Source organism: Mustela erminea, chromosome 20 (assembly GCF_009829155.1).
Source record: "Mustela erminea isolate mMusErm1 chromosome 20, mMusErm1.Pri, whole genome shotgun sequence".
Lineage (NCBI taxonomy): Eukaryota > Metazoa > Chordata > Mammalia > Carnivora > Mustelidae > Mustela > Mustela erminea.
In genome coordinates, this window is record NC_045633.1 from 12,488,308 (window position 1) to 12,510,551 (window position 22,244).

The following is a 22,244-nucleotide window of genomic DNA, read 5'->3' on the forward strand; positions in this document are numbered from 1 at the left end:
CCTCAGGTTTTTGTTTTTCTTTGTGTGTTAGTCTGTTTAGGGTTTTGTATATTATGTCGAAGATTTTCTTCAAATATTTTGACTATTTTCAGCTGTCCGTCATTCTTTAAGAATGAACTAAAAAGGGGCCCCTGGGTGGCTCAGTGGATTAAAGCCTCTGCCTTCGGCCCAGGTCATGATCCCAGGGTCCTAGGATGGAGCCTGCATCAGGCTGTCTGCTCAGCAGGGAGCCTGCTTCCTCCTCTCTCTTTGCCTGCCTCTCTGCCTACTTGTGATCTCTGTCAAATAAATAAACTCTTAAAAAAAAAAATAGGGGACGCCTGGGTGGCTCAGTTGGTTAAGCAGCTGCCTTCAGCTCAGGTCATGATCCCAGCGTCCTGGGATCGAGTCCCACATCAGGCTCCTTGCTCGGCGGGGAGCCTGCTTCTCCCTCTGCCTCTGCCTGCCATTCTGTCTGCCTGTGCTTGCTCTCTACCCCCCCCACCTCTGATAAATAAATAAAAAAACTTTAAAAAAAATGGACTAAAAAGGGATAAGAAGCTTTGGGTGTGGAGGCTCATCTTACGGATGTCTTTTCCCTGTAGAGTGAGGAGGTGAGGAGGATGTAATTTGTAATTACATATATTTTCTCTGAGGCTTCTAATTTTCTTTATGGCTTGTGCTTTTTTGTGATATACTTAAGAAATCTTTGCGTGAACTAGAGTCAGAAAGATTGTCTTATTTTTCCTGTCACATTTACAATATTTTTGTTTTATGTTTGGGTATGTGATCTATTTGAAATTCATTTTTTTGGTATATAGATATCCATTCATTCTGCACCATTTTTTGAAAAGACTGTCCTTTCTATGTTGAATTACTTTGACTTCTTTGTCAAAAACCTGTGGCTATATATATATATAGATCATTTTCTGGACTCATTCTTTTCCACTGGTCTATACATCTATCCTTTTTTTTTTTTTAAGATTTTATGTATGTATGTATGTATGTATGTATTTGAGAGAGAGCAAAAGTGAGCAAGATAACAGGGGGAGAGGGAGAAGCAGACTCATCACTGAGCAGGGACCCTGATGTGGGGCTCTGTCCCAGAACCCTGGGACCATGACCCAAGCCAAAGGCAGCCACTTAACTGACTGAGCCACCGAGGAACCCCTCCATCTGTCCTATTACCAGTACCACTCTGTCTTTTTCTTTCTTTTTTTTTTTTTTTAAGATTTTATTTATTTATTTGACAGACAGAGATCACAAGTAGGCAGAGAAGCAGGCAGAGAGAGCGCCTGATGCAGGGCTCCATCCCAGGACCGTGAGATCACAACCTGAGCCGAAGGCAGAGGTTTTAACCTACTGAGCCACCCAGGCACCCCTTCACTGTCTTGATTACTATAGCTTTATAGGGAGTCTTGAAATCAGATGTTAAATCCTTCATCCTTGTTTTTCACTTTTCGAAGTTTAGGGCTAACTTGTTGATGTCTACTAAAACCCTGCTAAGACTTTACTGGGATTATGTTGCATTTGTAGACCATTTTGGAGAGAATTGACATCATAACTGTATTGAATCTTCCAACTGATGTACGTGGTATTTCTTTTCCCCTATTTAGGTTTTCTTTGATTTTTCTCATCAGTTTATTGTAGTTTTTGGCATGTAAAATTGACATATGCTTTATTAGAATTGTCGCTAAGTATTTTGCTTTTTGATGCTATCATAAGTCATTTATTTATTTTTTTAGAGTAATTTGTATACCCAACGTGGGGTATACACATGACTCCGAGATCAAGAGTCTCATGCTTTTCAGGCTGAGCCAGCCAGGCGTCCCATAAATCATATATTTTAAAGTTCAATTTCCAGTTCATTTCTGATATAAAGAAATACGTATCCTTGAACCTCACTAAATTCACTTATTCTAATAACTTCTTTTTTAAAAGACTTTACTTATTAGAGTAAGTTTCACTCTCTGTGAAACAAGCAAGAAGAGCACGAGAGGGAAAAGCAGGCTCCCAGCTGAGCAGGGAGCCCAATATGGGACTCAGTCCAGGACTCTGCGTTCACGGCCTCAGCTGAAGGCAGACACTTAACCAACTGAGTATCCCAGTTCTAATACTTTTTATAAGCTATTTGGTACTTTCTGTTTAGATAATCACATATGCAAGTAAAGGCAACTGTATTTCTCACTGTCCAGTGGACCATATAAATTTTATTTCTTTCTCTTGTCTTATTGCTGTGGCTAGGGCTTTTTGTACAGTATTAAGTAGAAATAGTGAGAGCCAGCATATGTGTCTTATTCCTTATCTTAGGACAAAAACATTCTGCATTAAGTGTGATATTAGTTGTAAGAGTTCAAGGTTTTTTAGACATTGATTTTCTGACTTGCAGCTTGGGGAACATAAGCCTGACTGCTGGTGCTTTGGGTCCTGAATGGCAAAAGGAAGCTGGAGGCCTCAATTCTCAGTATGTAGGATATGCTGCTTGCCGCGTTCATTACTTCTTACTGCCCTACTCAGCCTACTCTTCACTGTTGGACTTGGTCCCTCGGTGAGAGGGTCAGTTTCTCCACAGAGTAAACCTCCTGTCCAGCTGCTGCTGGCCTGAAGAATGCTGGTCCCCTGGCTTCCCAAGATTGGGTGTGGGGACCCTAGTGTAGCCCTTCCTCCTGTTAACGTAGCCCCGGTGCTTATCACCTACTTGTTTCAGGAATCTGGGGCCTGTTACTTGCTGAGACTTTGCAGGGCTCTGTGGGGTGAATCAGACTTTTACACAACACTTAGATTGCTGTTTCCTCCTCTGTGCAAAGTTTTTTGGCACTCTTCTTTCTACTTGTCGTCTCCAAAACGAGCTGACATCCTGCCCTCTGATGCCGCCTCTCCTATTCTCTGTGCCTTTGTCAAGTTATTTATATCCCTCTACAGATAAATATATGTGTCCAACTGGTCGTGTTTAACTTCCTGGAAAGTTTTTAAAAGCAGTTTATTTTCTGAAATAGTTGGGCTTTTGCTGTGGGAAGAGTTGTTTTGTTTTTATTACATTACTGATTTGCTTAGTAAATCCATTCCATCAGGGACAAAAGTAAATTTTAGTGCAAAAGTAAATTTCATCCTAGCCTCTGAAAATTTCAGATGTTCTGAGTTCAGCTTCAACTAATTCTGTGTTGAGTATAGGTTCCTTATTTAGGAATTAGTATTAATTTCTCTCATGTTTACCATCCATTTATCTTTGCTGTCCTGTATTAACGTGAGTTAGCAATAGGGGATCATTTAGCCGGATTCAAATCGGGTTCTCGCAAAAAGTTCCAGTCGAGTGCCATTGATTTTTTGGAACCCAGAAACAAATTTTTCTTTTATTTAGGCCAATCTCATATTTAAAAATAAACTTTATACCTAGGCCAGAGCCACAGTCTTACACAACATACTCATGACTTCTCTTTCCCTACTCTTCCCCTGACTCTCATTCCGCAAGAGATAACCCTTTATTCCCAGGTAGCTGTCATACAGGCATACCTTATTTGATCCTATTTTTGCTTTTCAATTCAAATTCTTTGGTAGACATGAAAGTCACAGCTCATCAGCCATCTCCACAGCCTTGCCTTCTGAATTGAGCATAGGCTCTCAAACATCCTCCCCTTATCGACCCAGATCATGCCCGCAAACACAGAACAGTCATGCTCATGGTATTTGAATTCAGTATGCGAGTTTGGGAAAACAGTAAAAATGCATTTTCTAGCTCCCACTTCCCCAGATTTTTCCAGTTCATTTTGCTTTGTGAGGTAGTTTGTACACAGAGGGACATTCCTACTTTCCCGTAGCTTTATCTAGTAGGGGTGCGGGGAAGTTGACTGTCTACTAGGATGTAAACCCTGTTAATAGCACATATAATTCAGGAGGAAATAAGCAGTTTGCTGTTTGTCATTTGCATTATTGCTCTTGGGGTGGAAGCATTCACTGATTTCATCTATTCCATCCACTCTACAAACCTTGACTGCAGAGGCCTGACTGACTTGGTGGCCCCTGGCCAGGTCCTGAGAAGCCCCATGCCCCATAAGAAGCGCGAGATCCCTTTCTTGCCAAACATTCTGGTGGCAGAGAGGAAGAGAATAAACAAGAAGTGAATAAGAAGTGCAGACAGAGATGAGTCATAGGAGGAAAACAAAATAGAGGGATAAATGCTGGAGAATCAGGGATGCTTGGTCTCTGCAGGGGGCCTGGGAAAGCCCTTCGGAGGGGGTCTTTGGAGGTAAGACCTCATAGGAAGAACTGGTCCTGGAACATGGGACTGGGTGGTGGAGAGGCCGTGAAGCAGTGCCAAGAACCCGGACCTGGAAGACTGTCTCAGGTCTACTCAATCAGCTCTTTGACTGGGAACAAGTCACTGAGGGTGAGGGACCTTGCCTGTAAAATGGGAATAAAAGCCCACATGACGCTTAGAATGGTCATCTGGAAGTATCAAACGAGAATTTTCTAAACTGGGCGACCCTTTAAATTGAAAGGTGGCTGGGGCGCCTGAGTGGCTCAGTGGATTAAAGCCTCTGCCTTCGGCTCAGGTTATGATTCCGGGGTCCTGGGATGGAGCCCCGCATCGGGCTCTCTGCTCAGCAGGGAGACTGCTTCCCCCCATTCTCTCTCTGCCTGCCTCTCCGCCTACTTGTGATCTCTGTCTGTCAAATAACTGAATGAAATCTTTAAAAATGTTTAAAATGAAAGGCGGCTCTTTTATCCAGCAGGGTGAACCCTCCAGCAGACAGAAGGACTTAGCCTGTCTTTAAGACATACTGTAAAGCTACAGGTATAATAACAGTGTGGTGCCCGCACAGGAAAGATAAGTAGATAACGAAAACAGGATTGAGTGCCCCAAAGCACAACCACACATTAGTGATCCCTTGATTTCCAGCAGCGTCCCCATGCAGGAATCCATTCCTGACATTTCTAGGGATCTTTATGTCACTCCAAAATGTGAGAAAAAAATCCGTCCAGAAATCAGGATAAAGGGAAGGAAAATCTGTGGGTGTTCAAGTTTAACCACCAACATAGGTATTACCAGTTCAAAGGAACCCATGGACATGACGTTGAAAGAAAGAGCGGAATCGGTGTCAAAGGTTACGGTCAGCAGGACAGAGGGTATGGGAGAGAAGGGGCCACGACCAGATCTGTCCTTCTTATTTGCTGCTGGCGGGTTGTTAAACATATATGTTTGTACCCCTGTCTGCCACTCCCGATGGGTCATTTTTGTAAACACAGATTTAGTAATGACTTTACACATATTAGTACACTTTATGAAAATCCGGCGAATCTCGTTCCAAGAAATACTAAGTTTTGGGGGCAGTCTTTAAATTGGCAGTTCTGAAACATGTTTCTGTGTAGTAATAGTGCTGTTAACCTTGCTAGGATACCCAGATATTACGTTATCTTAATAGAATCCAGTGGTGTTTTCGTGTTTGGATATTTGCCCTAAGGCTATAGTTCTTTGTAATTACTTTCACAGAAGAAATGCAAAGGCAGGCTGTAAACAAGGATCCTGGAACACTTTGATGTGAAATCAGCTCATCTGAGATCTGAATTAGGACAAGCAGTATCATTTTTAACAGCCAAACCAAAATCAGGGCAAGCAGACAAAATATGTTCATCCCTCAAAGAGGAAATGAGCATATATGGGGCCATATGTAGTCTAACGCCCAACTTGTATTTGCTTTGGACACACTCAGAACCATATGACCAACATTAGCACAACATGAAAGAAACTTCTCTACATCTGGAATATTTGTCTTATGACAAATATTAATACTTAATCCAAGCAATTAATACTTGTGTGTTTTAAAATCTCACTTGAGGATAACTTTTAAGAGGCACCTGGGTGGCTCAGTGGGTTAAAGCCCTGCCTTTGGCTCAGGTCATGATCTTAGGGTCCTGGGCGCCAGCCCTCCATTGGGCTCTCTGCTCAGCAGGGAGTCTGCTTCCCCTTCTCTCTCTCTGCCTGCCTCTCTGCTACTTGTGATCTCTATCAAATAAATAAAATCTTTTTTAAAAAAAGCTTTCAGGGGCGCCTGGGTGGCTCAGTGGGTTAAGCCTCTGCCTTCAGCTCAGGTCATCATCCCAGGGTCCTGAGATGGAGCCCCGCATAGGGCTCTCTGCTCAGCAGGGAGCCTGCCTCCCCCTCTCTCTCTGCCTGCCTCTCTGCCTACTTGTGATCTCTGCCTGTCAAATAAATAAATAAAATCTTAAAAAGAAAAATCTTTTAAATATTTGTGACCTCTTCCAATTTTTATTTTTATTTTTTAAAGATTTATTTAGTGCTTATGTTCATTCAGTGCTTATGTTTTATTCTTTTAATGTTTTCTTTTACCAAATGCCTATATTAAGTAGAGATTATTTTTTGCATGTTATTGAAATACATAATTTTGTTGCAGTGTATGATTCATAATAATAACCATACACTTGTTATTATATCATATTTTACAGAACTAACCCCTGAAACTTTAAATATAATCCTGTCACAGAAAAGTGATTGATTGTTTATGATTATAACTCATTATTTAAAAACGTGAAGTCAAGTGCTCTGAAAAATACAGAATAATTTACAATTCAGGAATTCTGATTTCTTGGTCTCAAGTTTTGAAGATCAGTAACTTTCAGGAATTTGGAAATTTTTAAAATTCCTGACAAAAGTGCAGGCGAAGTTAGTTTTGTCAGTAAATAATTCCGAAAAAAATAAATAAATAATTCCAAAAACAAAAAAAAAAACAAATAAACCTGAAACAATTGCATAGTGGTATGCAAAAATTGAACTTCTACTCTTAAGTCACACCATATACATAATGAACCTGAAATGACTTGTAGACTTAAACGTAACAATTAGAACTCTAAGATTTCTAGAAGAAAAAATAGAAAAAAAATTTTAGTGGACCTGTGCTACAGTCTGAATCATGGCACCCACACCCCCAAATTCTTATATTAATCCCTAATCCCCAATTTGATGGAATTAGGAGATGGGATCTTTGGGAGGTAGTCAGAGTTAGCTGGAGCCATGAGGATGGGGGCCTCATGTCGGGATTAGTACCCTTATAAGAAGAGAAGAATGGAGAAAGCTCTTTCCTACCATCTATAAAAAAACATTGCTGAACGAAATGAAAGATCTACATAAATGAAAAGACAGCCCATACCCCAGGTTCATGAATTTGAAAACCTGATATTATCAAGATTACAGGGTTGACCAAAGTGATCTATGTATTCACTGCAATTCCTGTCAAAATCCCAGTGACATTTTTTTGCAGACATAGAAAAATCCATCCTAAAATTCCTATGGATTCCCAAGGTATCCTAGATGGCTAAAACAATCTTGAAAAAGAACAGATTTGGGGGCACCTGGGTGTCTCAGTGAGTTAAGCCTCTGCCTTCAGCTCAGGTCATGATCTCAGGGTCCTAGGATCAAGCCCCACATCGGACTCCTGCTCAGCAGGAAGCCTGCTTCCTCCTCTCCCTCTCCTGCCTGCCTCTCTGCCTACTTTTGATCTCTCTCTCTGTCAAATAAATAAAATCTTAAAAAAAAAAAAAAAAACAGATTAGAAGGACTAATAACACTTGCTGATTTAAAACTTACTGCAAAACTACAGTAACCAGGGGCACCTGGGTGGCTCAGTAGGTTAAAGCCTCTGCCTTTGGCTCGGATCTTGGGATGGAGCCCCGCGTCGGACTCTCTGCTCAGCGGGGAGCCTGCTTCCTCCTCTCTCTCTGCCTGCTTCTCTGCCTACTTGTGATCTCTGTCTGCCAAATAAATAAATAAAATTTTGAAAAAAAAAAAAAAACTACAGTAACCAAAACAGTGTGTTATTGACATAAAGACAGATATAGAGTGGATGGAATAGCATAGAGAACCCAGAAATAAACCTTCACCTGAACTGTCAGATCATTTTCAGTAAGAATGGCAAAACCGTGCAATGGGGAAAGGACAATCTTTTCAGTAAACGGTGTTGGGTAAATGGAATATCCACACACAAAAGAATAAAGTTGGACCCTTACCTCACACCATATACAAAATGAACGTCTATATCTGATAAGGGATAACTATCTAGAATGTATGAGGAACTAAAACTCAACAGAAACAACAAAAACCAACCCAATTCAAAAATGGGCAAAGAACTTGCATTAGCTGTATCTCTAAAGAAGATAAATGAATGGCCAATTAACTCATGAAAAGATTCTTACATCACTGATCACTGGGGAATGCATATCAAAACCACAATGAGATAACACCTTATACCCATTAACATGGCTACCATCAAAAACCCAGAATAGAACAAGTGTTAACGAGGATATGGAGAAACGGGAGCCTCATACACTCTTGTGGGAATGTTGCTGTGAAAATAGCAGGAGGCTACCTCGAAAACTAAAAGCAAACTTACCATGTGATTCAGCAATTCCACTTCTTGGCATATGCCCAAAGGAATGGAAAGCAGGGTCTTGGAGAGCTGTTTGTGCACCCTGTTCCTATTAGTATTTTTCACAGCTGAAGTCTGGAAGCATGGTAGGTGTCCACTGCCAGGTGAATGGATGAGCAAAATGTGGTATATCCGCACGATGAAATATTGTTCAGCCATAAAAGGGAAGGTGTTTCTGACACCTGTTTCAACATGAATGAACCTTGCTTGACGTTGTGCTACATGAAATAAGCCAGTCACAAAAAGAGACAATACTCTGTGGTTCCACCTCTACGAGTAAGTAAGTAATACTTAGTAAGTGTAAATATATTTTTCAGTAAGTATACTCAGACGAGTAAGAATCCAAGAGGCAGAAAGAATGGTGGTTGCCAGGGGCTGGGGGGAAGGGAGAATGGGGAGTTACTGTTTAATGGGTACAGGGTTTCAGTTTCGCAAGATGAAGAGGGTCCTGGAGATGGGGAGTCGTGGTGGTTGCACAACGTTGGAAGTATACTTAACAGCACTGAGCTGTGTGCTTGCAGTGGTTGACATGGCCAAGTTTTCTGTGGTGTGTATTTTACCGTGATTAAAAAAAAAAAAAAAAAAATTCTTGGGGCACCTGGGTGGCTCAGTGGGTTAAGCCTCTGCCTTCAGCTCAGGTCATGATCTCAGGGCCCTAGGTTCAAGCCCCGCATCGGGCTCTTTGCTCAGTGGGGAGCCTGCTTCCCCCTCTCTCTGTGCCTGCCTCTCTGCCTACTTGCAATCTCTCTTTCTGTGTCAAATAAATAAATAAAATCTTTAAAAATAAATAAATAAAATAAAACTCAGAAAAGCCTTTACGTAGACGTTCATAGTGTTATTATTGATAATAGCAGAATATTGGAAGCAGCCCAAATGTCCGTCAACTGGTAAACGAGTAAATGAATCGTGGTATAGCCGTACCGGGAAATACGACAACTCAGTGATGGGGGTAAAATACCAGGACCACCAGCAGTGTGGCTGGTTCTCAGGGCGTCATGTGAAGTAAAAGAGGCAAACACGGAGGATTAAATACTGTACAATTTCATTTGTGTGAACTTTCCAGAAGAGGCAGAATGTAGTGTCTGCAAGCAGATCCATGTTTGCTGGCAAGAGAGTTCAGTGCACAGTGGCACAAGGAATCTTCTTAAAGGGAACCGTTCTGTGTCTTGGCTGTTCTGGTGTTTATGTCGTTGTATGCAATTCCAGAAATTGAGCAAATTTCATTGCGTGTAAAGAATGCCCTCATTTAAAAGAAAGAGAGGGAAACTTTATGGGGCAGCCAGATTTTTGTGGTTTTACAGGTGTTTGCAGGAACTTGTAAATACCACCCCTTAGCAACCTTTTTTTTTTTTTCCCTTCCCTACTGAAAGGAAGAAGTTAATGGAGATAGTCACCCTAGAAGAATTTGATTTCCACTGGCTGCATAATCAGTACCTTATCCTTGTAGCAAAATTCTGCATTTGACCTCCTAGTTTGACCCCCAACATACTTTTTCCCCCTGAACCACCTGAAAGGGAATTAAATAATCATGGTCCTTTGTCCCTCGGTCCACTAAGTAAGAGTGTATTTCCTTACACACCTGTAGTACAGTGACCAACCATAGTAATTTACCATTGATACGATGCTCTACTGCTCATATCCACATTTTAGTATCTGATCTCGTATTATCTGCATCACTGCCCCCCCATTATAAGGCCCAGTCTATAATAACGTATTGCATCCAGTTTTCATATCCCTTTAGTCTCTGAGGACGGTGACACTGTTGAGGAACACCAACCCCTCCCCGACCGCTCTTTTTCAGGAAGGTATCTTCCATTTGGGTTTGTCTGATGTTTCTTCACGGTGACATTTCAGTTCCACAGTCCGGACTGCAGTGCAGGCCCTGGGAGAGGGGAGACTCTTCCAGACCGTGCAGATACCCTCCTCGCCACCAGAACAACCCCCGTGTGGAGCAGCTGCCGGCGCGTTTGCCTCAACCATCCTTCATGGGAGGGTTGCAGAGGGGTCAGCTAACAGCTCCATTTCTCTTCCCCATTACGGGTTCCTAGTCAGTATCCCGCCTAAGAGCTCTTCCTTCCTTCTTCCTCCCTCTCCCCCTCCCTTTGTGTCCTGTGTTACGTAAACACACAGCTTCCTGTTTCTTCAGTTCAGAACCCGTTACTGCCTCTTACTTTGGTGCTCTGATACCTGGCCGGTGAGAGCCCTCCCCAGCTGGGCCTCGGTCCTCGTGACACACCTCCGTACATCTTCCGCACTTTCCTGCTTTCTCATATCGCAAGATGTTCCAGTCTCATCTCAGGCCTCCAGTAACCCCAGCTGTGGAATCAGCCAGTTCTTCCGGAAGCCCTGGGTTTTGTTTTGTTTTGTTGTTTGTTTGTTTGTTTTTAAAGTACGGTATTAGAAATTAAGATGTGGACACCAGATGTGCTCACCGCTACTGAGATTTCTTTGCTTCTACGCCCTTTTCGGTGGTAATGCTTGGATATACACACATACATCCCCCAAACATGAGTGCACACATAGACACATACTTATTTATGTTAAAATCTTGAGTCTAAAATCTTGAGTCTGTCTCCCATTTCATTTCATCTCCACAGGGTTCTTCTTTTCTTCCCACACCCCAGTATTGGTGTGTCTGGCTTCCAACATCCGCGTGTTTACGGCTTTGCTCGGTACTGAAACACATCTCGGTATTTTCAGAATTGGCGTCACTCATTCAGCAACAGAAGCAAACCCCTGAAGACCTCAGGATTTGAGTTCTTCCCCCTTCCTTACTGAAGGTGGTGAGCACTGGGTTTATAAATGGCTCTTTTGCACTTTGCTTTTTTCCCCACCTTGGTTTTTTTGTGGGTTTATTTGTTTGTTTTTTACTAGAAGTCATTCCCTGTCTGATCTTTGAGGTCTCCATTCTCTCTTATAATGGCTCAGAACTTCCCTGATTGTACGTATCACAGTTTATTTAACCAATTTCCGATACCTCGACATTTAGGCGTTTTATTTTGGCTTGGCGGTATTTGGTAATTTCAGAGAAAGCTGCAGGGAATGACCTGTGCGTATGTATTTGTTCACTGGTGGACCTGTGTCTTTCATGTTCCGAAAAGTGTGCCTGTGGACTCAAAGGGTAAATAAATACCGGGTTTTGTTAGATGTGGCCACACTCCTCTCTCTAACAGTGAGATCGTGGCTTTGCCCTGACTCTCTCCGGTTTGAGAGTTATTTGTGTATCAGGGACATTAACCTTTTATCTATGATCTACGCTACAGATACTTTTCCCTAGTTTCTCATCCGTCTTGTGACTTGGCTTATCTTACTGACCGCTGTGCAAAAAAAAAAAAAAAAAAATGTTTAGGAGATCAAATTGGTACTTTTTTTTTTTTTTTTTACTGTGTCTGAATTACAAGTCATAGTGAGAAAGCCTTTTTTTTTTTAAGATTTTATTTATTTATTTGACAGAGAGAAATCACAAGTAGGCAGAGAGGCAGGCAGAGAGAGAGAGAGGGAAGCAGGCTCCCCACCGAGCAGAGAGCCCGATGTGGGACTCGATCCCAGGACCCTGGGATCACGACCCAAGCCAAAGGCAGTGGCTTAACCCACTGAACCACCCAGCTACCCCCGTGAGAAAGCCTTTTTGTACACTCAGATTTTGGAGGAATTCACCCATTTTTCATTTTGGGCATGTAGATATCCGATCTGTTTGGTGTTTATGCTTTTGTACCAAGTGAGGAATTTGGGGTCTAATTTATCCTTTTCCAGTTATCCCGACACTATTTCTTTAAAGTTCATCTTTGTCCCAGTAATGTGAAATACGACCTTCATTGTACACTAGATTTCTATATGCAGTTGGGGCTATTTCTGGACCTTGTCTTTCTTGAAGTCCCAACTGAGTTTTCATTAAACATTTACATCTTAGAGGCTACCAGGCTCCAGGATTTACAACACAGAGGAATTTTTAGGCCTGTTCCCCTTTTGTGGTGGAACAGTGGGTCCTTATTATTTTCTGACACTTTTTGAATTTTCCAGATTTTCAGAAACCAGCCAAAATTATTTTTGTCTTTAAGAGGACTGTTTTAAGGGTAGGGTGCCTGGGTTGCTCCGTCTGTTAAGTGTCCCAGCTCTTGGTTTTGGCTCAGAGTCATGAGAGGGAGCCCTGTGTCTGCTTGAGATTCTCTCTCTCTCCCTCTCCCTTTGTCCCCCCAAATAAATTCAATGTTTTTATTTTTTATTTATTTTTAAAATTTTTTAAAAGATTTTATTTATTTATTTGACAGACGGAGATCACAAGTAGGCAGAGAGAGAGAGAGAGAGAGCGAGGGAAGCAGGCCCCCCACCAAGCAGAGAGCCCAGTGCGGGACTCGATCCCAGGACCCTGAGATCATGACCTGAACCGAAGGCAGAGCCTTTAACCCACTGAGCCACCCAGGCGCCCCAATAAAATGTTTTTAAAAAGAAAACCTTTTGAAGGTAGTAATCAGTTTTTAAGCAGTAAACTTTCACATGCATATTTAATAATGTCCCCAAAATATTACTTATTTCCCCCCTTTTCGTTGTGTCCCCTCAATAAAAGAGGTGTTTCGGAGAAGTCTGTGTGATATATGTGGAGAAGAGGACAGGCGGAAGCAGACCAGCCAGCTGTAAGAGTCGTGCGTTCTGCCTCCTGTGGCTTTCAAGAACCACCAGGAAAACAGTTTATTCTTTTTTTTCACATGAGTGAACAGGTACAAAAAACAGAGATGGGAGTGCAGGACTCCATGGAGGAATTGGAATTGGGATGACTGGGAAGCCAGAGTGTTTTTTTATATGTAACATTTTAAGTATGCACTTCCTTAGAAGAGGCTTAATCAGGGGCATGCGCGCTTTCCCTCGCTCGCTCCCTCCCCGCCCCCTCTCTGTACTCGAATGGCCTCCCTTAGGTGGAATGACTTGATTTTTAGATGTTTCTCATAACTTGGGGGCCACCATAAAAAATCTATTTATAGGACCCGTTTAGAGGAGACAGGACTCACATTGGCCACGCGGTCTCTGTTCTCATCAAGTTCTATTTCAGGGAACATACTTTTCCTCAAGGAAAAATCAGGACATGTAATTGGATTTAATTCAACATGTCACATCCTATGAAGCTTTCAAAGTGAAGCCGGGTTTAATTATAAATTTGACAAGTCACCGTTTTGGAACAGACGAGAACTCTGTGGAGGTGGGCCACGCCCTGTCAGTGTAGTCCGATGCCGAGCAACGTGATCGCTGACACGCTCACGCTCTCGTGTGTTGCGCTGTGCGTGCGTTAGGCAGTCGTGAGGGTAACCGTGCCGTCTTCCGCTTCGGTACCACCAAGAACTCTTATTTTATTATGGCAGCTCTACTCTTCTAGTCTGCTCTTCTACTGTAGGAGCTCCACAAAAACAGAAACCAGGAATTTTCTTTAAAATTTGGTGCTTCAAGGGGCGCCTGGGTGGCACAGTGGGTTAAGCCTCAGCCTTCAGCTCAGGTCATGATCTCAGTGCCCTGGGATCGCGCCCTGCATCGGGCTCCCTGCTCAGCGGGGTGTCAGCTTCTCCCTCTGCCCCTCCCCCGCCCCCCACTAATGCTCTTTCTCTCTCAAATAAATAAAATCTTTAAAAAAATTTCGTTCTTGGAAGCGCTGAGAAGAATTCAGATTCGTCTGTGTCTCTACACAAACAGAACACAGAACTTGCTTCTGAATAAGCTTGTCACCACGGGAAACCTTCAGACTTCGGTTCTTTCAGGTCTTTAACTGTCTTTAACAGTTAGGTCTTTAACAGTCACGTACAGGTGGCAGCCGCCCGGGTTGTTGGCTGCTGGTTAAGTGGTAACAGGCTTCAGAGTGCGAAGACATTCTATAGGCTAGTGTTTCTGTTACTCCCAACACCTTTCATGTCATTCCATTGTGTGTGTTTCAGTCTTACAGCCACCGGCACCGTAGAAAAGAGAAGCCTGAGTCCCAGCCCAGCAGAAGCTGACTTGGAGGCCAGAGTATCGGGGGAGATTTCTGACGCTGAGCTCGAGCAGACAGAGTCCTGTGCAGAACCTGTCTCCGAGGGAAGGAAAAAGGCCAAGAAGTTAAAAAGAATGAAGAAAGACCTTTCACCAGCAGGTTTGTAGAAGATCTCAGTAGAGTTCTGGGGTTGTGTACTCTTTAATGCTCTAGAAACTCATAGTTTGGGGGGAGAAATGATGGCGGGGCTTCGGTTGGTGGCAAAGCCCATGTCCAGTAATCTCCCCCACTCCTGCCATCAACCCCTTTATCCACGGTTTCCCAGAGTCAACCACAGTCTGAAAGCAGGGGATCCTTCTGTCATACGTATCACCAGAAGGTCACTGGTAGCCTAAGGCTAGATCACCATGCCTTTGTCATTGCCCTCACTTGTCCTCTCACAAGGACACTTGATCATCTCACATCAGCACAAGAAGCAGGGTGAGTCCAGGACAGTAAGATTTTTTTGAGAGAAACCAGTTCACACGACTTTTGTGACACTACATTTGTTGTCATTGTTCTCTCTGGTTATTAGCGCTTGTTAATCTCTTACTGTGCCCCATTTATCAATTCAGCCTTGTCACAGCTGTGGATGTACCAGAAATAACATGGAGTCTGCGGGGGGCTGGTACTACCGGAAGTTTCAGGCACACACTGCGTGTTTTGGACTGTGTCCCCCGCAGATGAGGGGGACTGCTGTAGTTTTCCACGGGACCAGATGCTTTTTAGGATCCATTTAATTTAAGGAATCCCTAAAAAGCTCTGTCTCTTGATAGAGGAGGGCTTGGCAGGGGCCTTCTCAGTTAAAGATGGTTACTCCATTTTGGTAATACTCTTCCTTTCCTCCATGGTTTAGAGGTTTTGCTGATGTGTGTAAGTAGCCTAGTATCTTAAATGTGCATTTAAATTTGCACAGAGCCCTCCTCCTACACATGTTATTTTCAGTGGCAGCGTTTTCACCGTTCCCAGCAAAACTTTGCCAGGCAGCCCGGATTTCTCTCTCATACGCAGAATTACATAAGGAGCAAAGGAAACCAGAAGCTACCCTGTGTTGAGAGCCTCGTATGTGCGAAGAGCTGTAGTGGGAGCCTTCCCTTCTCACAAAAGCCCTGACGTAGGGGATTACCATCCTGTCTTAGGGACGCAGGTGTCTGGCTCAGAGAGGTTTAGAAACACGCGTAGGTCCATATAGTTAGCACCAGAAGGTAAGTCTAGGCCTGCCCGAGGCCAAATCCCACACTCTCTCCGTCACCCAGATGCCATGGCGCGGGGGGAGGCGGCTCATGACCAAACTCACCCCCTGTGCTCAGGCCTTCTACACTGCTGGACTGCAACATGAGGGAAGGTCTCGATGGTCGGCCGGGCCAGTTCCCCGGGGGCTGGGGAGATCCAGCAGTCACCTACCGGGTCCCACAGCTGCTGGGGACAACAGTTAAAGCCCTCGCTGACTGCTTCTTGCTCAGGGCCGGCGGGGCATTTCACACTGGGTGGGAGTTCTTTCTTTTAACATTCTGAGGTGGTCCTCAAGGTCTGTTTCACAGTTAAGAGATTGCAGGCGTGAAGGGTAACCGTGACTTGCCCAAGGTCACAGAGTCCTTCAGTCTGTCCTGCAAGAGAGCAGGTGTTCTCCTGCACGGTTCCGCCACTGCCTGTCTGCCCAGGATAAGAGGGCTGCTGACCCCGCCTGGAGGGCCCCTCTCCTTTATCTCACAGCAGGCTGGTCTCCCCAGCGAGCAGAACCAACAGTCAGATCAAAGGAAGGTGTAGGAAAGCCACGGAACTTGATTCATACCCAAGCTAAGCCTTCACTGTGTTTCAAATTAATTCTTCCTTTTACATGTGGCCCGATCTGACGGCAGGGAGTTTTCTGAATCTCACTGTTACTAGTGAAACCAAAGAGGCAGCAGAAATATTGCATATGCTTTTATACACCACGCTGAGGCTTAACTTTTAACTGAAAACTCGAACTGCTTGCTTGAAGCCCGGCCTCTTTCCGCTGCCTCCTTGAATCCCAGTGTTCTCCTTGACTTGCTTCCGTCCCGTTCCCTAAATGGGGCACGGGAGAAGGTTTTATTCTGTAACACCCTTCGTCTTCACCTGGGATAACCTTCTTAACCACTGTGGCATGGTGTCTGCTCAACCAGCCTCCACGCTCTATGTCAGCACGACTTCTAGAGGTCATGGCTAGCGTGCTGGGGGGTGGGGTCTTCTCTTGTCTTGCCTCCCTTCCTGTCTCAGTCTCTTCGGAATTTTTCAGCTTATCTGTTAGAGCTCAGGCGCAAGATGACAGGTATTTTCCCCCTCCTCTATCTCAGCATAATCTTACAGGTATTAACATTAAAATACCTAATAATAGACTGCCTGAATAGATTAGCTCCTTTTATAACTTTCATCATTCTAAGTGAAAACTTTCTGTGAGTTATTTGGGGGTTCGAATGTATAATACTGTCATTAAAATAGGTTTTTATTTTCCTCCCATTGACAGGAAAGCTGTCACGGCCTCAAGATTTGAGCTAAAAAAGAAAAAAAAAATGATAGATTTTGTACTTCTTTGTCAGTCCCGCTAAAAGAGAAAGAGAGAAACATCTTGACAGCTTTTAATTGAATCAGAGAATGGAGCGGATGGCGCTTCTGGGGCACCATTCACCGGATGAGGCCTTGTAGCAGCACAAAGCTAGAAGTTTCACAGGTCCTTCTTGGCTGTATTATTGTAAGCGTTTAGCGCTACTATTCCCGGCAGGATGTCGGGTGAGGTAACCGGGCTCTGAGCCTGTGGCGTTGACCAGTTTTGACTGCTCACGGACTGTCATAAGGTGCTGTAGTGAGTGAGAATACAAAGGTCTGGACCTATGTAGGGTCTGTATTAAGCACTCAAGGGTTCAGAGGGTTCCAGGAGCTGTGACGCCCCAGTTGGGGTGTTGGCAGCCACCTGGTGGGACAGTTCGGTAGGGCGTGGGAAAGTCTGACCTGCAGAGACAGGTTCTCAGGCGTCCTGTCTGAGCTCTCCTCCTGGCCAGAGTCTCTTGACAGGGCCGCAGGTGATTCACGAAGGTGTGTTGGGTTGGCGGAGGCATGAGAAATATAAAAGACACTGTTTGACCTGGGAGGGAGGTTTCTGTTTTCCCAGGAGGGAGTCGCAAAAAGTCGGACCAGAGAATATTGTGTATTGTAGCAGTCCCGGGACAGTTGGTGCTCAGTAAATCCCACACATAACAGTGTCGTCTGTCTTAGTTACACATTTTAATATCGAAGATGCATTAAGAGCTCAGTCCTAGACCCCTTCTCAGCTAGCAGAATGACTTAAATTACAAAAGGAATGACTGACTGTTCCTAGTTTATATCCTGTAGCAGGCATTGTGCCAGGAGCCTCCTTTACTGTCTATTCCTTATAAAAACCCGGTCAAGAATAGATACCAGTATTTCCAATTTCTGGAGAGGAAACAGGTCCAAAGAATTCAGACTTGCGAAGTCCGGTATAACTGGTACTGGGGGCACTGGGGAGGGCGGTCTGATCTGGAATCCCCACGTTGTACCGCTGTGCAGATGTGAAATTGATCCAAACTTTAGAAGAAGCGGAGGACCCTTTACATAAAGATGGCTTTTCTGGCAGCCGGTCAAGAGCAGGAAACAGTTGCCAACTTGGACTTGCTCGTGATGAAGTCATGAGACCCAAGCGACCGTTCTCTTTAGGAGTTTACTATGTACATATTATATACTTAGCAAATATTTTTCTCCTAAGTGTTGTTTCTGTCCAGTGTCCAGGCTACAAACATAGAACACGAGCCCGTTGCTTTTCTATCTAGTAGGATTAGCTAAATTGGTGGCGCTATCTACTTTTCCTCGGGGGAATTCAAGGTACGTTCTCTGCTTGTAGGTAAAGAACCAGAGTTCTGTGTGCCATTCGGGCTGCACTGAAGTACCCCTAGGTGATGTTCCCCAGACAGGGTTTATTGGACGGGTGTCCATAGCACACTCGTTCTTGCTGATGAGTGAATTGTGTTTCAGTGTCCTGTCGCTGACCAGACTGCCCAATCTCAAAATATCGTCAGACGGTCCAGTAGCCAGAGTTCTCTCATGCCCTATTGGCTTTGGCAGAAAAGTGCCCAAGATGCCAACGATTCCTGGTGATTTTTTGTGTCATGTCCTAGAGAGGCTGCTACAAGTCTTTTCCTTCTTCCACTGAAAACACAACACAGCAGACCTTAAAATGTTTGCCAAGAACCAGGAGTATCATTGGAGTCTTGAGTAATCCATTGAACTTTTCAAGCTTCCATCCTTAAGGTTACAGTATGAAAATTTAGGACCTGAGCGGTGGTCTGCAGTTGCTGACCATCCAGGCTCAGGAAGTGTAGCCAAGGAACTTTCGAAGCCCTCAATTAAAATGTGGCTGACAGCCTCCGTGTGGCCTTTATGCTGTGTGGTGGGCCAGTCTGCTGCTCAGTCCTTGTTCCCCCGGCAGCCCTCCACCCCGGGAAGCTCTGCCTTCTTGGTGTGGGAAACCGCCCCTTCACCGGGCCTGCTGGAGCATCTCCCAATTGAATACTTCTGTGTAGCTCCCCCCAGGATCTTTCTCACTACAGATTTCCACTCCAGAAAATGATACAATGGCAGATCTCCAGTGTTTGAGATGCTGTTCTGGATTCATCAGAGGGCAGAAATGTCTTCCCTCGTAGAATCTCTCCCTTTCAGCTCTGGACAGAAGAAGGGTAAAGAAGCCCAAACGGTCACCTTTCGCGTTGACCACTTTTTACTTTCTTTTGTCGTTTTGTTAATAAAGATAACATGCTCACTTTGAAGACCTATAAAATGCAGAAAAACAGAAGAAAATCAAACCCCGTGGTTGGCTGATAATCCAGTAACAAGTGTTTTTAGTCTTCTTGTCATTTTTGTACATCATGGACATCATACCTCATAGTCAGCTTGGTATCCTGTTCTTTCTCCATTTAAAAAAAACTCCTGGTCAGATTTTTATTATCAGCATTATATTTTATAGTAAAATTTTGTTGGATCTTCAAGCAACATTCCTAGTATCTTTTGCAGGGTCAGCTTTATTAAGATAGTTTACTTACAGGAGGTCATCGCTTTCGGGTGCCCAATTTGATGAGTTTTTGCAAATGTGTACAGCCATATGACCATCATTATGATCAAGAGAGAGAATATTTGTATCATTCCAGAAGATTCTCTCACGCCCCATCCCTCCTCCCTCCCCTAGGTCCTGGCAACCACTGATGTGTTTCTTTCTTAATACATTTGAGAATTCATTTTGCTATTTCAGTACCAGTTCCTTCTTACTGCTGAGTAGTGTTCTGTTTTATGGATGTATCATTCTTTATCCATTTTGCCCATTGGCATTTAGGTTGTTACCACTTTTTAGCAACTAAGAATCAAGCTGCTGTAAGCATGTGCCAACAGGTTTTTGTATGAACTAAGTTTTTGTTTCTTTGGGGTAAATACCAAAGAGTGGAGTTGCTGGGTCACGTGGCAAGTGCATGTCTCCCCTTCTAAGAAATGGGCTCAGTGTTTTCCAAGATGGCCGCACAGTGGTGCATTCTCGCCATTGGCCGGCGAGGCTTCCGGTGGCTCTGCACCTTTACCAGTATTGGTACCAGTGGTCCCTTTTCGCCATTCCATTGGGCCTGTAGTGGTGTCTCATAGGGCTTTGACTTGAGTTTCCCTAATGACTAATGATGCTAAGCATCTTTTGTGTGATTATTTCCCATCCAGATCTCTTCTTTGCGGAACGTCTTTTTGAATCTTTTGCCCATTTTTTTCATCAGGTTGTTTTCTTCTCCGTGAGTTTTGAGAGTTCTTTGTATATTCTGGATACAAATCCTTTTGGGTGTTTTGCACATTCTTCCAGACTCTGCTTTTCTTTTCACTTTCTTAGTAGTAACTTTCAAATAGTAGAAGTTTAAAATTTTACGGAAATCCAGTTTAACATTTTTCAGATTATGGCTTTGCATCACATCTAAGAAATCTTTGCTTGACTCCAGATTTACAGAGATTTTCTCCTGTGTTTTCTTCTAGAAGTTTTAGATTTTACAGTGAGATGTGCAGTCCATTTTGAGGTGATTTTCGCATATGTTCCAAAGTACACATTGAGATCCATCCTGACAGGAAGCAGACGTCCTCAAATATTTGTTTAAAAAGAAAAATTGTTCCAGAATAATTATTTGCCCTCAAGCTCCCTGGAACAGACCTAGCTCCTTATCCACCAGCTTTGAGACTGACCCTTCAGTCTGCAGCACTCCCTTTCTGGAAAGTGCTAGAAAGAACACCAGCAGTGACCTCCAGCTTCCTCTGGTCTGGGTCTCCTTTAGATGGTTCTTAACATTCTGGTTCCTCTGGACACATTGTTGCTCAGCAGCTGCACATTTTGGTAATGAAAACCAGGATCATCTTGATAGCAGGCTGTCAGCTTCCTGGAGAACAACCGTGTTCAGTGTTGGGCCACCTTACTGCTAACAGGAAGGGACCTGACATCCACAACAAACTTGCCGTGTGCCAGGGACTCGGCCGTACCACCACAGGCATGTGCAACAGGAAGTAGTACTCGGCGCCGCTGAGAGATGAGCCAGGGAACGTTGTTCAAAGCCATACAGCCAGTCAAATGGCCGAGCCTGGCTTGCTTATCCAAAGCTTCTGCACATTCCGCTGTTTCTCACCCGGTCTTCACCGAGTCACTTCCTGTGCGTCTGCTGGGGGGCCGCCACGCCCGCACACTGTCCCATCCAGCGGACAGCAGGTGCTGCCATAAGTATGACAGTGCACTTGCTCTCAGCCGCTTAGCTTTTTTGTTCATTTGAGTTCCCTCACAGCTAGTTTGAATCTGTTTCGCTTCCCCACACTCAGCATTGTGGCTGTTAACCTTTAAAATGGCTAATTGGTGGGGCGCCTAGGTGGCTCAGTCGGTTGGGCATCTGCCTTTGGCTCAGGTCATGATCCCGGGGTCCTGGAATCGAGCCCCGCATCTGTGCTCAGCAGGGAGTCTGCTTCTGCCTCTGCCCCAATTCCCCCTCCAGTCATGCTCTCTTTCTCTCTTCCTCTCAAATAAATAAATAAATCTTAAAAAAAAAAAAAAAGACAAAACAAAGCCTATAAAACAGCTAATTGGCTGCTGTGATGTTTCTCTGATATGTAGATTATAAAAATGCCCTTATGGGTGTCTCCCCCCCTCCCCGCCCCAGCAATCAGGTATTGTATAAATGTGTGTGATTGAGAAGGTCAGGCCTGTGATGTCTCTTCCCGGCCCATCTGCAGGATTTACTCGCTCTGCAGAGGGGAGTGTCTTAGTGTTTTGTTCTTTAATAACCTAACTGGATCCTGGGAGTCTGTCACGTGGGAACATCTCGTGTCCCTCTTCACTTCCCAAGAACCATCTCAGTCTTTGCTGGGAGTGCCAACAAAGCGGTATGACACGGGACAGAAGCCTCCCAAGTGTCCCTTCCCCAGTCTCCTCGTCCTCTCTGTCTGGACTTCGTCTCTGTCCGTGATCACCCATGGGAGTTCTCGTGTTGGCTGAAATCCTATGTTATTTCATGTGTTCAGACCCAGTTATCTTTAGACATTCCTGCCATTGAGGTGGCCACTCTGGGCTGAGTGATTTCCTACTCTGCAGAACCTTGCACCTCCTCCAGTTTTAAAAAAGTTACCATTTTAGGCAGCAGCTGAGCCCTCTCCCCCCTTTTGGAATCTTGGAGTGTGAGCAGCTGGGGTTAGCTTTGCCGATTTTCCCGGCCAACCCTGCTTAAGTAAAAAGTAATGCACGTCACCACCCGTGCAGGAGCGCCTGGGCTGTCACGCTTTCCATCGTGGCCACTCTCTTCCCTGACTTAATT

At 44.2% G+C, this 22,244-nt stretch overlaps 1 protein-coding gene across 2 annotated transcripts in view; it reads left to right on the plus strand.

Annotated features, from left to right (window-relative positions):
• Nucleotides 1-22,244, plus strand: part of PARN (poly(A)-specific ribonuclease) — a 156,995-nt gene that overhangs the window by 133,196 nt on the left and 1,555 nt on the right. The window contains exon 24 of one of the 2 annotated variants that reach the window (XR_004281745.1): nucleotides 14,333-14,422. Coding sequence is in view for 1 of the 2 variants with exons in the window: in XM_032327095.1 (XP_032182986.1) it covers nucleotides 14,333-14,526 (194 nt within the window). In the remaining variant the exon portion in view is untranslated. Of the gene's footprint in view, nucleotides 1-14,332; nucleotides 14,527-22,244 lie in introns of those variants that run through there. The other variant, XM_032327095.1, reaches the window with a different exon arrangement.